Source organism: Cyrtonyx montezumae, unplaced genomic scaffold, assembly GCF_038088225.1.
Source record: "Cyrtonyx montezumae isolate F1298 unplaced genomic scaffold, pur_monq_1.0 scaffold_8, whole genome shotgun sequence".
NCBI classification, from domain to species: domain Eukaryota; kingdom Metazoa; phylum Chordata; class Aves; order Galliformes; family Odontophoridae; genus Cyrtonyx; species Cyrtonyx montezumae.
The window spans coordinates 89,639,911-89,657,010 of NW_027072089.1; the positions used below are offsets into that span (position 1 = coordinate 89,639,911).

The 17,100-nt window shown below is 38.3% G+C and overlaps 1 protein-coding gene across 1 annotated transcript in view; it reads right to left on the reverse strand.

Annotated features, from left to right (window-relative positions):
• COL15A1 (collagen type XV alpha 1 chain) overlaps positions 1-17,100 on the reverse strand; it is a 153,101-nt gene that overhangs the window by 74,125 nt on the left and 61,876 nt on the right. Inside the window, exons 8-14 of the mRNA XM_065753005.1 lie at positions 16,493-16,555; positions 14,920-15,045; positions 10,014-10,076; positions 6,836-6,871; positions 6,500-6,643; positions 483-518; positions 306-389 (exon numbers count right to left, since the gene is read on the reverse strand). Of these exons, the coding sequence (XP_065609077.1) occupies positions 306-389; positions 483-518; positions 6,500-6,643; positions 6,836-6,871; positions 10,014-10,076; positions 14,920-15,045; positions 16,493-16,555 (552 nt within the window). The remainder of the gene's footprint in view (positions 1-305; positions 390-482; positions 519-6,499; positions 6,644-6,835; positions 6,872-10,013; positions 10,077-14,919; positions 15,046-16,492; positions 16,556-17,100) is intronic.

Here is a 17,100-nt window from a genome sequence, read left to right on the forward strand (position 1 = left end):
CTCAGTTTTTTTTATGCGACTTTCACGATTTGTGCACAATCACCTGGTTTTTGGGTTTGAGAGGAGCTCTTATTATTATCCCATAATTCTTGCTATTTACTGTTTTCCCTTCCTCTTTAATCTTTTTGAGATTTAAGAGATACCCCTTTAGATGCAGAGAGATATTAAGATCTTTTGTTTGTTCTTTTTAAGGAGTGGACTTACGACCTGAACATCAACACCAGAACTGACAGTTAGGCAACTACTTGGGAGCTCTTCACTTTAAGTTGAATTACAGAGGTTCTTATGCTTGAAAAAACACTTACCTCTGGTATGGCTATGACTGGTCCTGGTGGTCCTGGTGGCCCAGGTGGACCCACAATATTGCTCCCATCCTGTCCTGGTTCACCCTATTTCAACAACATTACAAATGGAAATCTCATTAAGTAAGTGCTATGCTTAACGTATGTTTCTTAGAAAGAATTAAACCCACCCAATCTCACCTGAGGTCCTGGGTCTCCCTTCTCCCCTTTTGGACCCTTTGCATGATAAAAAAATAAAATAAAATAAGCGTTAATGATTTTAAAAAGAAAATGTTGTTGAAAATTTTGCCCAGAGAGATTGTGTATGCCCTATTCCTGAGGTGTTCAAGGACAGATTGGATGGGGCCCTGGGCAACCTGTTATAGTATTAAATGGTGGCCCTGCCTGTGGCAGGGGGGTAGGAGATTCATGGTCCTTGAAGTCCTTTCCAACCTGTGCCATCCTGTGATTCTGTGAAAATGTAGTTTAACTCCAGAAAACGCTGAAGAGTGAAACACAGGTAAAGCACTGTCCCCAGCCCTCTGAAAGCACAGATGGGACTCAGATTCTCTGTGGGACTGATGTTTAAAATTATTCGACTTTGTTCATAAAAGGCAAATGAAAAGACACCATATCGTCAGTTGGACATTAATTCAACAAGCCTTTCTTTCACTGAAATGAAATCAGATGCGCCTGCCAGCTTCTTCTTTTTTCATCACTGACCACCTCAGTTGTGTTCTGGATTGCCTGATGTACTGAGCAGGAAAACACAAATGAACTGATGAATCATTTTTCATGTAAGTTATTTCTATGCTTTATCAGCCCCTCAAGATTCACTCTTCTGGGGACAGAGACATTTCATTTCATGAGTGAGAGGAAGATGGCAGTGAATGAGCTTCCAGCTGAAGAATTTTATAATGCCTGGGGATATAAAGCAGGAAAAATGCATTTAAACTACCTAAAAACTTGCTGTCTTCCAAATAATTAAAAGCAGAACTAAATTCTGAATAATTAAAAGCAAAAGGATCATCAAAGAATGAGAACTGTCCTCTGGAGAGCTCCATATGGCTTTTGATTAATGAAGAAGGCATTGGCAAAGAATATTGCGCAAGTGTTTCGTGTCTATGATAAATGCTCCACATTAGATAGGAATAATTCAGACCCAGCTCTCCACATGCTGTTAGCAAGTATTGTGGGCTCCAGCTGAACTGTAAGATACAGGTTTAGGAGCAAGTGTGTGTTAGGTGATCATAGCATATGATAGCCCAACCCACCATGCCTCCAAGAAGTCCAGCGATGCCAGATTTTACTTCTGTCCTTGGTCTTCTCCAATATATACTTTATATCAGAGTATATATATAAGTGCAATTATATATATATATATATATTTATATAAAACAGTACTTATATATATATGTATATATAATAAATATATATACCTTTATCCAAGATAATCAGTTTTCAGTTTCATACAAGAAGGCATCTACCATTTCAGAGGGACAAAGTATCTGGATGAACTAATACTGTATGTGGGGACTTCTATGGAGTCAGGATCAGTAGTTCTTATTAGTCATCAGACCTCTTTGCTGGTCCTGCTGTTTCCCTGTCTCCAGAAAAGATCTTTCCAATGCAGCTTCAATAATTCTTCATCACTGCTCCCACCTCTGCTTAGCAAAAGGGTGAGTTGTTAGTTTCCCATAGGGTTTATTTTGTGTGTTACTTCCACTTTCAGTTAAGTGACTCTCTGACCCGAGGTAGAGGTGGGAGAGATATTAAATGTAAATGAAAGTGGGTGGTAGAGCTGTTGGGATGTGGGCCAAAAACTCTTGATAATTCCTACTCTAGTTCAGTGGAAGACTTGCAATTTAGCACTAAGAATCTAATCAATTACTCTGCATTCTATGGGAAAAACAGAAAGTATTACCCTGTAATAATGCAGTTTCACAGAGAAAAATGGATAAAAGAAGGCTGTAAATTCTTAAAGGAATAGCTAAATAGAAAACCACCTTTTTCTTCCTTTTTTTTTTTAATCTGTTTTTCTCTGTTATGTGGAAGAGCAAAGAAAATTGCACAGAATAGCCTCGTGGTTCATCCAAGTGCCAAACTAGCATTGTATTGTTTTAGTAGTGTTTTTTTTTCTTTGTTTCATTTTATTTCCTTTTAAAAAAAAGTTGTTTTTGTTCTGACATATTACTCTTCAAAACATATTTTTGGGTTTTCACAGTAGACAGTACAATGAAAATCAAATAAACAGAGACAGTTCCATGAATATTTTGATAGCTGTCAAAAAAGTAAACAATAAATTATTAAAAATAGTCAGGATAAAAAAAGAATACAGTGCATGACCATGCCAATGCAAATACTTACTTTATGCCCATAACTGAATACTGTGCATTAAATCAGATGTTTCATCTTAAAAGAGATTTTGTGGAAATGGAAAAACTAATGAAAAGAGCAGTGAGAATAATGAAAGGTTCAGAATGGCTGCTAGATGACACATCATGGTGTAAACTATGACTCTAGTGTGGAAAAGGGACAAATAAATAAACGGGTGAATAATACTTTATAGGCTTCTAAACAGGCTGAGCAATTATGAATTCACTTTTCTAATGGAAGAAATAGTGAATATCAAATGAAAATAACTGGAAGAGGTTCATTCTGTTTGTATCTAAGTTGGCAGATCCCCTTGCCTTAAGATCTCATAAGTTATAAATGTCTGTATAAATGTCAGGGAAGGTATCAAGTTAATGCAGAAGAGATCTATGAAGAATTTCAGCAACCATTTCGATTCAAAGAAGTCTCTGAGCCAAAAATTGTTGGAGTCTGGAAGATTACTCAGGATAATTGCAATGTAATACATGCCCTTTTCTAAGGTCAAACCGTATCTAAGCATCTGCTCAAACTTTATCCACTTTTGACTGTTGTTGGAATCAGGATACTGAGATGGATGGATGTGATCCAGTTAAACCACTGAGAATTATCTAGTACTCTGAAGGAATCTCTGAAAGAATAACAGAACTTTAAAGGATCCAAAGACAAATGTCCTTCTGTGCTGAAATTCTTGTGTGATGGAAGAAATTCTAATTAACAGTTTATAAGATTCCAAATTCTCTCTCTTCTTAGGCTTTATTGCAGAACCATGTTCATAAAAGATTTAATATGTCCACTACACTAAGAAAACATTTTCTCGCTTATATTTCTACTTTTGTCTGTGAAAACAAACAAACAAGCAAACAAACCAACCAACCAAAACACCAAGATATGGAAGTTTATTAAGATAATGTTTTGCCTTTAAGGCATTTTCATTTTATACAGCACTGCAGGATAAAACTTGTCTGTGATTGAAAAGGGGATTTAGGAACCTAAGAAACTAATTGGGAAATTTAGGCATCTATATGACTTCTAAAAATGGTTCTTGTAACTTAAGTCTCTTCAGTTCTTGTAGAAAATGGTAAGTGTATGTCTATGACAAAAGTAATCAGGCAGAGGAAATAAGTTTGAACAAATAGCATTCTCCAAAGAATATTGTTATTTCAAGCATGATGGTACAGGGAGATCAGATTTCTATTATTACAGATACTGAATAATTTCATCAACTGATTTGACTATGGCAATTTAGTTTGGAAGAAAAGTCCCAGGATAGTATGTTGTTTTACTGTAAATAAATTACATGCAGACATCCTCGTTTCCATCTCCCTTCATATTTTAAGATTGTAGAGATGTTAATTGCTAAAATAAAATAAGGCTAAGACTGGCTAGATCTTTTTAATCTTTTTCTTCTCCTGAGGATTGAAGAGTCTGACTGTCTTTAAATAACATAGGAACATTCCATTTACAATATATGCATGTGATTGAAATGTATCTATCACAGCAGCAATAATAGTTACTGGAACAATGACCACAGAACAGAGCATTTATATTAATAAAAAATAAGAAAATAATCTTTAGCTTCAAGCAAGATCAAAAAGAAAAGGCTAAAACAACTGTCCTATGCACTATTGCATCAACTTAAGTGATCACAATTACAAATATCTCTGTGAAATGACTAAAAATACATACAGCAGGTAGAATTTATGGCAAATAGAGTGCTGGTACTTTTATTTTATTTTATTTTATTTTATTTTATTTTATTTTATTTTATTTTATTTTATTTTATTTTATTATTTTGTTTTATTTTGTTTTGTTTTGTTTTGTTTTAATAAATAAGCAGGTGTTGGTAGAAGACTGTAGAAATAATTCTGTGAATATTCAGCTAATAGAAGGGTAGATTAATAATTACTTTCATACTGTTTTGTATGGTAACTCTTGATTACAGTAACGTCTCAAATGGAAAAGAAGCCGTTGTTCTGCTCTATTCCTATTCTATTCTATTCTATTCTATTCTATTCTATTCTATTCTATTCTATTCTATTCTATTCTATTCTATTCTATTCTATTCTATTCTATTCTATTCCATTCCATTCCATTCCATTCCATTCCATTCCATTCCATTCCATTCCATTTATAGCTAGAGCTAGGGCTCCAGGAAGGATCAAAACCAGAAAAGACAGGGATGGTAATGGGGAAGATTGGAGAAGACATATGGCATTGTGCTCACATCCTGATTGAGGATTTTGGCCACCTAGATGTTTGCCAGAAGTCCAACTGCCTTACCTCTTCAGGACTAACTAAAAAATAAACATGTTACTGAGGGCTTTGTCCAAATGTCTCCTGAACACTAACAGGCACTGGGTATCAGTGACCTCTCAAGGGTGCCTGTTTCAGTGTTTTATCACTCTCATTCTAAAGAAATAGATCTTAATGCCTTGTCTGAACCTCCCTTCATGCATCTTTGTGCCATTCTCATGTCATTGGTTAGTGGGAAGAAGAGGTTGGCACCTTCCTCTCCACTTTGCCTGTTGAGGAGTTGTAGAGAGCAATGAGATTGCCTGTCTCCTCCAGATTGGACAACCCAAGTGTGCTCAATCTCTCCTCATAGAATACGCCTTCCAGCCTAGAAGGCATGTTTACTGACTTCATTGCCCTCCTTCAGATGCTTTCAAGTACCTTAAAAACCTTTCTGTATCGTGGAACACATGATATTCCAGGTGAGGCTGCACTAGTTCAAAATATAGTGCTATAATCATCAATTTTGACTGGCTGGCTGGCTGGCTATGCTGTATCAAACACATGCCAAAATGTAGTTTGCTTCTTGGCTGCCAGGGCACACTGTTGACTCGTGCTGAGCCTGCTGTTGACTAGAATGTCCAAACTCATTTCTGCTGCACTGCTCTCAAGCCACTTATCTCTCAGTCCGTACCTCTGTCTGGCACTTCTCAGTTCCAGGTGCAGAACCCAGCATTTACCTTTATTGAAACATGTTGATTGTCCAGCATTCCAGTTTTTCTAGATACCTCTGCAAGGTCTCTCTTCCCTCCACGAAGTCATCAGCACCTCCCAGATTAGAATCATCAGCAAGCTTGCTGAGAATGCTGAGAATGCACTCCATTGCTGCACTCAAATCATTGTTAAGAATGTTGAACAGAACTGACCCTAGAAGTGATCAGTGCTAGCCATTATCTGCCAGCTAGATGAATCTCCATTTACTACTGCCATTTGTCTTCTGCTGTTGAACCAGTTAATCACCAAGCATAGTGTGAAACTGATTATCTCACAGCTGGACAACGAGTCCAAAAGTACACTGTGAAGAATGATCCCAAGTGCCTTAGTAAAATGCAGAAAGATTAGCTCTGACACCCACTCTTAATACACCAAATGGATGACCATGACAGAAAGAGATCAAATTACTAAGGCAGGAGTGGCAAGATTCATTAATGAACCCATACTGAGTATGCCTGATAATTTCTTTGTTCTTTAAATGACTTTTAATATCTCCCAGGTCAATCTTATCCTTAACTTTTTCAAGGACTAAGGTAAGACTAATTTCTGTAGTTTCCTGGGTCTTCTGTCATGTAATTCTTGTAGATGGATATAACTCTGACTATCTTCCAGTCATTAAATAAATCCAATCCTTGCATGGTCAATTAGATTGTCCAAGTTCCCATGGTAAAAGGAATTGTAGGTTGCCCATAGGAAAGTGTCAGTCTGTAACAAATGATTCTGTCTGTAACAAATGATTCATCAATTCCTTCTTAGTTGTGAAATATAGAGATGATTACATTGTCCCTTCTTAAGGGAGTAGATCCATAACTGTAATAACATTCTTGATAGTAAAATACCTCAGATCCTGAACTGTAGCTTAGATCTGTAGGTCCAGGAGGTCCAGGGGGCCCAGGGGGCCCAGGGGGCCCAGGTTTCCCAGGAGAACCATCAGCGCCAGCTTCTCCTTTGGGGCCTGCTGGTCCAGTGAATCCAGGATCACCCTAAAATAAGCAGTCAGTCTACTCTTAGTTATCTTGAATATGCACAAGCCAATGCAATTAATTGCTTGGGGTTCCAAACCATAATCTATTAGACTTCTTAGCTACTTCCTGTGACAAGTTATAAGTAACGTATTGGAGTTACACAGTTTTCCCATAAAGTCACCATCTTTTTTTCCTTTTTTTTTTTTTTACCTTTGCACCAGCAGAACCAGGAAGACCTCTATCGCCCTGTAAAAGAAAAGCAATCCTTATTATTTTAAGTAAGAGCACTAACCATGTAAATCAATCAATCAATCAATCTTGGCTGCGATTTCTTAATTAAAATGCCCAACACAAAGTTCTGTGTTGTTTAACTTGATGTCATGATGTCTATTATATAAACCATTAGGCCCCTAAAGTTAAAAAGAAAACAATCCCTTTTTCAGAATTTATAGCAACAAAATGGTTCTGGTCTGGTATACGTACAGATAGCAATATTGTATTTCAATTTTCTGGAGATATTGAAGGTCTAGAGAATCAAACACTATAGGTCATGTCTTCATGCTTTTCAATTTAAATGAGAAAAAATCCTCATGGATGGTAACAGAAATGGAAACTGATACCATATAAGTTGTCTAGGAAACCAAACAAGGGATATGATTACCAGTATAGTTTTAGGCTATTCTGCAGAAATCACGTTATTTGATTTGCTTTTATGTACTTTACTTACATATCATTTTCTCATGTCTAATGTAAAGAAATGACTGAAACGCAGCATGAGAACATTTCTTTTCTAAGTAACATTGAAGCTAATGGGCTTAATCAGTATACTGGCAATCTCTTGTCCTTACATATGCAATAAGAATTGGCTGAGCGAGGTCTGAAAAAAATGGGTAATCATCAGCACTGAAATGATAGCAATCACTTCTTCCAAAATTAATTACCAAAAAACATATTAAATATCACTCCAGGGAACTAACTGACTTTACTTTCCTCTCTTCAGTACATTCTGCAGCTTCTCCCAGCAGTTTATTTTGTATTAACCATGAAAAATGATTATGATTAGATATAGCAATATAGATGAAACCAAGGCTTTCAAAAAAAAAAAAAAAAAAAAAAAAGAGATATCCTATGAAATCCTATTATTCCAAGGTGCTGTGGATTGTATTGAGCAAGAACAATATATAGTGCTTCACTTTTAATTACATTTTATCAATGTATGTAGAAAACAAAATCATAAAACAGGTACAGCAAGGGAAAACGGTCAACTTCTTGCTCTTCATTTCAGTTCTATATTATTTCTGAAAATTATTGTTTTTCTTCCAATTAATTTTCCACATCAAATTCTTCTCCAATAAACAAAAATTCAAGTTTAAACTACTGATTATACATTCTAGTAGTTACCATTCACAGAATCACAGTATCACAGAATGTAGGGGTTGGACAGCACCTCTAGAGATCATCTAGTCCAACCCCCTTTGAAAGCAGCTCCCTAGACCAGGTTGCACAGGTAGGTGTCCAAGTAGCTCTTGAACATCTCCAGAGAAGGAGGCTCCACTACCTCTCTGGGCAGCCTGTTCCAAAAGATGCATTCAAAGATGCATTCTTTATTTTCTGGATAACTGCTAGATCCCATCTGTGCCATAGTTCTACTAACCTCAACCTTTTGAAATCACAGTTTAGAATCTTTATTCTCAATACATCACATTAAAAAACTTATTATTTAATAAATAATCATGTAAATATTCTACTTGTTTAAGAGATACATTTTCATTTCCTTGTAGTATGTGAAGTTTCAATGTGTATTTGTGAATCTATTTTCAAGCTCTTGTGCATAAACCTTGGTATAGAAGGTCACTGAAAACTGAAATTTTCCTATAGCTATTTAACTCTGGGGAAGGCAGAATCACAGGAGGAGGATGGTACAGGGCCTCTGGAGGCCTTCCAATCCCTGTTCCCCTTGAAGTTGAAATATCACCATCTCTACATCACATCAGTCATGGCTCAGTCCAGACTGGGCAAGAAAATCACTGAAATGGAGGTTACATATCCTCTCTGGGCAAAGTGCCACAGTTCTGCACCTCTGGTAGTGAACAGGATTCTCCTAACAGCTTCTTTAAGATGCAGTTTGTGACTAGATTTATCATTTGTTGCAACATCTGGCACAATGAGGAACTGTTTGGCTTCATCAGCTTTGCTGCAGGCCCTTCAGGCAATTGCAGACAGCTATTAGGTCACACCTTTGTCCGCTTTTAGCCAAACTTAACAGTTTCCCACTCCTCCCCTTGTGCTGACTGTAGTACTTAATCCTGCATGAAGCCATTCAGCAAGTCAACAGAAAACTAAGTAGTCCTCTGCTACCATTCGAAATATCTCACCAAATGCTGCATGAAGGCTGGGGTTGCCAGAAGTGTGGGGTTGGGATATCATGGCTGAGAGTGATAGCACTGCAGTGGTAATCGTTAAGACAGATATGAACTACCACAGAAGTGCGCAAAACTTGCTCTGTTAGTGTTCAGCAGGCCTGCTTTTGTGCAACTTGGGATAAAGCACATGAAAGAGACTACAGAATCCAAACACAATTCCAGTAGCTCTTATATGCATACGTACATGTTGTGGTTTTGTGGTTTTGATGCCGGTATTCCACATCAGAGCATCATGCAGGCAGTTAAGGAGTTAATGCTGTGGGAGCCGCAGAGGGGCGGAGCTCCGCACCGGATGCCAGGCGGCGCTCTGCCTGGGCGCGTTCCTCTGGGCTGCCGTGGAGCTTCAGCGAGCGTGATTCCCCTGCCATTCCTCCTTAACGTAAGCTCACAGCTTTTGGTTTGGAAACTTCATTTCTCTCTCAATCGTTCATTTTTATTAGATTTAGTAAAGTTACCGTTCCTTCTCAGATCGTGCCGTTGTTTCTTTTTGTAGACCCATCTCTTCCCGCTGTTTCCCCCTCCCCCCGGAGCGCGCGGCTCTGCTCGGCGGCCACGTGGCCACTGACGCAGTTTTTTTTTCTTTTTCTCTTCTCTCTCTCCGGTTTTCCCTTGGGTCACTGTCACGGATAACACCGTGACAGTACACCATGGAGAAAGCCTTCTTCAATCTGAACTAGGAGCTGGAGCTCATCTTACAGACTTTCCAGCTTTTCATTGGTGAATCACAGTGGAGTAGCTCACCCTGCATATAGAAAACTTCATGCAGCAGAAAATGAGATTGCAGCCATCTGGATTTCTCAAAATGCCTTTTATGATATGTTCTTATAATCTATTAGCAGCCAGATTTTTAAAAAAATGAAGCCAGTCAGCCCTGTGTTGCAAGGACAATAATTTATATTTTTTTATAGCTTAATATTGATGAAGATATCACATTGAAGTAGGAGCAACACAAATATTTAACCTACCTTTTCTCCCTTCTGTCCCGGTGGGCCAACCACTCCATCAAGCCCAGGAAGACCCTCATGACCCTGTTGGATGACAGCAGGTCTGTAGCAGGTGCCATTTGATAGTCTTTTTCTTAGCACACACAGGGAAGCATTTTGCACCAACTCATGAAACAGCAATATAAATTACTAATGTGGTCCTTTACATGGCACCAGGAAGCAGCTCACAAGTTCTGGCACTTTTATTTCATGTCTTCTGACAGTTTGGTTTTGTATCAAAGCATTATTAAAAAGTATACTAATAGAAAACTATATCAAACAATCACACCGTAAAAAGTAACGAAAATTACATAATATAAATATGATGTTTGCATGTAAAATAGCCGATTTATGCAAACAGGTTTTGAAAATACAAACAGATGTGCTGGGATTGACATATACTTCAGCCATCCACGCTTTTGGCAAACTCAAGACCAGATGAGAATGATATGAGGTCAGTATTCAAGTAATCAGAAAGTGGCGCAGGCTTTCCTTGTCATGTCTCACTATTCTCATGCCTTGAAAGATGCATACTTAGCTCTTCACTTGATTTACTGTGTTATATTCATGACAGAGAATGCATTCAAGATGACAGACAGGCTGGGAAAAATTGGCTTTGTAGAGTCAACCAGTCAATCAATACATGTATTAGAGCATGAGTGTCCAACCTTTTGGATTGCCTGGATCGCACTGAGTGAACAGAAATTTTCTTGGGCCACATATAAAATATATAATACGGTTGCAATATGTATGTAACAAAAATTATATATATATATATATATATATGTATATATATATATATTAAAAAATGCAAGAAAACCATAGAACTAGTGGGTCATTTAACCTTGTTTTTGTGAAACTAATGTATTAATATCTGGTTCAATTGAAGTGCAACAATTCTTACGAGTTCTCAAAGTGCTTGTCAGATTTTTTCAATGAAATATTACTATTCTTGTGATTCATCCTTGAAAATAGTTGTTTCACAAATGTGTGTACTGCCAGAAAGTGATGACATGAACGAGGTGTGATTATGGAGCACAAGATATTTTTCTCTGTTAAGATAGGTCTTGTAAAAGTCTAGTAGAGAGACGTGATGAAATTTTTTCTTCAAGTTGTATGTCTGTTTACAACCCAATACATTTCATTTGAAAATTCACTAGTAATGCTGACTGAAAGTGGAGTCATAAATATAAAAAGATAATGATTTTTTTGGAAATCCTGAAACCTGTTCTTAAATTCCTTTATCAAAAATGGAAGCAAGGCTGCTTATGTTCACTGTTCACAGGGCTGTGTTTAGTTATTGCATCAAAATGCACAAAATAATTTTCCATAACTTGAGCTTGCCATGATTTAAGTTTCATTTTGAACGCTGTTATGGTTAGAAACATAGCACAGATAAGCTGATTTTTGCCTTGAAGATGCATGTTTAACTCATTTAAATGTGCAGTGAAATCTACCAAAAATGCTAAACCTGAAAGCTATATTTCATCTTCAGATTCTGGCACAATTTTCCCTTTTGAATCATAGAATCACCAAAGTTGGAAAAGACCTAAAAGATCATCCAGTTAAACCATTCACTTATCACCAATATCTCCCACTAAACAATGTCCCTCAACACAAGATCCAAGTGTTCCTTGAACACCCATAGGGACGGTGACTCCACCACCTCTCTGAGCAGTCCATACCAGTGCCTGACCACCTTTTCAGAGAAGTAGTATTTCCTAGTGTCCAGCCTAAATATCCCTTGGCACAGTTTGAAGACAATTCTCTCTAATCCTATCACTAATTACACGAGAGAAGAGGCCAACCCCCAGCTCACCACAACCCCCCTTCAGGAGGTTATAGAGAGCAATAAGGTCTCCCCTTGGCCTCCTCTTCTCCAAGCTGAACATTCCCAGCTCCTTCAGCCTCTCCCCATAAGGCCTGTGCTCAAGACCCCTCACCAGCCTTGTTGTCCTTCTTTAAGCATGTCTGGCGCCTCAATGTCTTTCCTGCACTGAGGGGGCCCAAAACTGGACAGAGTACTCGAGGTGCAGCCTCACCAGTGCTGAGTACAAGGGGACAATTACTTCTCTTTTCCTGCTGGCAACACTGTTTCTGATGCAAGCCAGGATGCCCTTGGCCTTCTTGGCCGCCTGGGCCCACTGTTGGCTCAAGTTCAGTTGAGCATCAATCAATACCCCCAGGTCCATTTCCTCTACAGTCTTCCAGCCATTCTGCCCCAAGCCTGTAGTGCCGCCTGGAGTTGTTGTGGCCAAAGTACACGACCCGGCATTTGGTGTTGAACCTTTTGGTTCCCTAAGCCACTAGATTTCATTTCACAAATCATAAAACCTTTGATGATCATTTGAATGATGTTATCCATTTTTAAAGCTTTCACAAATAAATTTTCTTGTTGTGCAGTGAAATGATATTTCATTATATGTGTGAACAGTCTAATGCAATTGCATAATGTTCTGTTAGTTTTATAAATCCCTCCTTTTTACCAACCATCACTGGGGCATCATCAGTAGCTATACCAGATATTTCTTCAGTGACATTATATTCATTCTCAATACCTCTAATGAAAATGGCAAGTTGAGCTATATCTGTATTAACTTTCATCTGTTGCCGAAGCATAGAACTTGAAATTAGCACCTTTTACTCTCCATATTTCCTTCAATTGCTGTCTGTATTTCTTCACTTTCCCTGGCTACATTCTGGTGAGATAAACGTTTTTTAGAAAAATTATTTTATTATCAGGACCTATTATATCCACTACTTTGCAAATATTGCATAATAAACTCAACATCAGTAAACAGTTTTGATTTTTTTTTCGATCAGATTTACTTACACATTGCTAGTTTTTTAAACAGAATCTGTTTCAGTTTTAACTTTTTAAAAAAGATTTTGTTGAGATGATATTTTTTTTCAGACTCTATTTTGTATTTTTGAAGCATTCTTCAATATGCATTGAATTTGGTGGCATGTTTTTGCACATAATACCTACTTAAATTGCAATCTTTTGAAATCTGACATGATTTCCTTGCAAACTAGGCATAGTGTCATATTATTTGTCTCGACAAAAATTACTCATCTGTTCATTCTTTGTTGACTATTCTTCCTTTATCCATTTTACTTTTTTGGGTTCTGTTTTCTTTGGAAACACCAAAAGACAGGTTAAAATAGTAGTATCAGCAATCACTGCATTTCACTCAACATGTGGCATAAGTGCATAGGTTCATAGGTTCATTAGGTTGGAAAGGACCTACAAGATCATCTAGTCCAACCATCCTCCTATCACTATCTCTACCCAACTACTAAATCAAATCCCTTAGCACCTCATCTAAATGCTTCTTGAACAGCGCTAGGGATGGTGCCTCAACCACCTCCCTAGGCAGGCCATTCCAGTGCCTGACCACTCTTTCAGAGAAAAAATGTTTCCTCAGGTCTAATCTAAATCTTCCCTGGCACAACTTCTGGCCATTCCCTCTCGTGCTGTCATTATTTATCAGGGAGAAGAGGCCAACCCCCTCCTCACCACAGCCCCCCTTCAGGAAGTGGTAGAGTGCAATAAGGTCTCCTCTGAGCCTCCTTTTCTCCAGACTAAACAATCCCAGCTCCCTCAGCCGCTCCTCATAAGACTTGTGCTCCAGACCCCTCACCAGTTTTGTTGCCCTTCTCTGAACACGCTCCAGGGCCTCAATGTCTTTCTTGTAGTGAGGGGCCCAAAACTGAACACAGTACTCGAGGTGCAGTCGCAGCAGAGCTGAGTACAGGGGGATGATCACCTCCCTGCTCCTGCTGGCTACACTATTTCTAATACAGGCCAGGATGCTGTTGGCCTTCTTAGCCACTTGGGCACACTGCTGGCTCATGTTAAGCCGAGCATCAACCAACACCCCCAGGTCCTTTTCCTCTCTACATTCTTCAAGCCATTCTGCCCTAAGCCTATAGCATTGCATGGGGTTATTGTGGCCAAAGTGCAGGACCCGGCACTTGGTCTTATTGAACCTCATCCCATTGAGCTCAGCCCAGCTATTCAGCCTATCCAGATCCCTCTGAAGGGCTTCCCTACCCTCAGGCAGATGGACACATCCTCCCAACTTGGTGTCATCTGCAAACTTACTGAGGGTATATTCAATCCCCTCGTCTAGGTCATCAATGAAGATATTAAACAAGATTGGCCCCAAAACTGACCCTTGGGGGACACCACTCGTAACAGGACGCCAGCTGGACTTAACTCCATTAACCCTCTGGGTACGGCCCTCCAGCTAGTTCTCCACCCAGAGTAGAGTGAACCTGTCCAAGCCGCCGCATGTAATAGCCGCATGTAATAGATGCAGGCTTTGACGTAACTCAGCGTGTGCAACAGGTGTGAGAGGATAAGATAGCCTTGCACTACACCTTACCCATATCCCAGGGCTGGGCTGGGCACACTTGGTGGGGAAGAACTGCTGCCCTGATGACATGGCAGTGGGCAAGCTGCATTGTAAGCTGTGCTGGGCTACATGTGCCCTGCAGGCTCTGGGTTGGACATACCTGGCTTAGATCTTAGGAAGAAATTATTTACTCATAGGGTAGTAAGGAAGGCACTGAAAAAGGCTGCTTGAAGAAGTTGTGGATGCCCCATCCCTGGGGTAGTTGCAGGTCAGGTTGGATAGGACAGTCTGATGTAGTGGATGGCAATTCTTTCCATGACATAGGAGTTGGAACTAGATGGTCTTTAAGTTCCCTTCCAATCTAGGCCTGTGATTCTATCTATGTTTCAATCTATGATTCTATGAATCTATTAATTTGCAATATTACCAGGAATTATATAGACTGTAGGCTGTTAAGACTGAAAGCCTTAGAACATCCTGCTTTATGGCAGGAACAAATCAAAACTTATCTGTGAATGGTTACTCACTTCAGGGCCCAGTTGAGCAGCAGATCCATCTTCCCCTGGTGACATAGGAGGTCCTACATCTGAATCAGGGGCTGGTTTTCCTGGAAGGCCATGCAATCCTGGACTGCCTGGTGGCCCAGGAAGATCCTGGATAAATTAGAATTGTTAGAATGCCCTGATAGATATACTCAGTTCTCTTTTGGCCAAATTCATTTATTTACTATACATGGAATGGGAGAATTTCATACTAACTGTTCAGGTTCATAAACTGTTCAGGCCTTTGGTCCCTATCCCCCTTCCACTTCAAAAAGAAACAGTTCTAGTTTCATAGATATACTCCTTATGTACGATCTCACTGACTTTCTCTATCCTTGCTCTCTGAATTGTGCCACTTTGTAACATGCTATATTAGGAAATCGAAAACTGAAAAATACTGTGGCTGCTTTCTGTAATCCCATAAATACCTTAGAGATATTCCAATGATTAATCTGAAATGAATTCAGGGGATCATGGAACAAAGGATAATGGTTAGGTATTTCCCCACTGATTTCAGAGGACTTCTTCTATGCTATTAATAGAGCACTCAGGACTCATGATGAAGACCTGACTATGCTTGGTTCTTTTTTAATCCATAACCCTGCTTATGTGAGTACTGTCTCTTAAAATGTATCAGCTCTCAGTGAAGGGGAAGTGCAAGAACAGTGCACCACTTCAGTCTCTAAAACAAGGCTTACTTCAGCTTGTTAACACAGTGCAGTAGAAGTGACAGATTCAGCTAATATGTTAAAGAAGTACTCATCATCCTACTTGTTCTCTTCTGTTTGTGGAGCCTATTGATCCTGCACACAGCTGAACAGCTCATGAACCAGCTCTCTACTACAGCATTTTAAAACATAACCTACAGAAATGAAGCTAGATGTTGTAGCTGCAAAATAAAGTGGTTTTGTTGATTCATACGTTATGCAGTATGCAAGCTCTTTCTGAAGTTGAGATATCCCCAGGAAGATGCTTTGAACATCTCAATTTAACCAGTGGCCAAGTGTAAGTTAATGGCCCAAGACTCAAATTTTACCCATCCAGAAGCATTTATCTTTCATAGTCCTAGTCAACCTTCTTACAACAGTACTAAATTTCTTCACAAAGGCAAACGTACAGGAAAGTGCAAATGACTGTCAAAGAAACTGTGAAAGGTGTTGTGTAAAATATTTCATGCAAGCAAACACAAGTTTTATAGTAGATACTCTAAATTAAAGTAAAAAGATTATGTAATTCCCATCTCCTTTTTACTGCCTTCTCAGAACCAGATTAAAAGCATCTTCTCATTTAAAGAGTCTTCTTGACATTACTTGTTTGTTGTCCTCTTTCTTTCTCACGTCTTCCTGACTTACACACATTTAAGTCTTTGAGATTTTTAAATGAAATCCCCAGTGTTTCCTACACAATATTTTTGAATACTAGGTATTAAATATATATATATTTATATTTCTTTGGGAAATTGTACTATTGTAAAAGAAAATTAATCATCTACAATCTAGATGGGTAAAATGAAGCTCTTTGTTATGTCAATACAAAATAAATATCACAATATACTTACTCTTAAAACCTCAGTTTCTCTATCAACATCTCCAGATCCCAATTCTTCAGATTTCAGTCTAACCTGAAATTAAATTAATCCAGTTTTAAAATACTGCTTCCAAAGGTGGGAAAAATATCACTTGCCAGTTGTAGCAAATACAGTTCTAGTCAATATGGCTGCAGTAAAATGCTATTGGTGAAATAAATAATCTATAGTTCAACAACAATATTTCAGTCATGTCTGATGAGATTCATACTTTTTATTTTGTAGATACCCATCTCCTCATTTACCTAATGATGCTTTATGAGTTGTGACACAGTCCTGCAGGACGCGTAAACAATTTAACTATTTAAATTGACTGAAGACAAAGTACTATCAGAAAAATTTCAACTTCAGAAAGACGCCTATTAAGAATATAATAAAAATCATATCCCAAACTTAGCAACTGTTTCTTACAATGTGTACCCTAGTTAAAAAAACAAATTCTGAGATTCCTTCAGTTGCAATCCAAAAAAAACTTTTTAGAATGGGATATACTAAAGCATTTTCTAAAATATTTCATTAGAAAATATTGTTTAGTTTTAATATTACAATTTGATTGTACTCATCTATATGCAATTTTATGG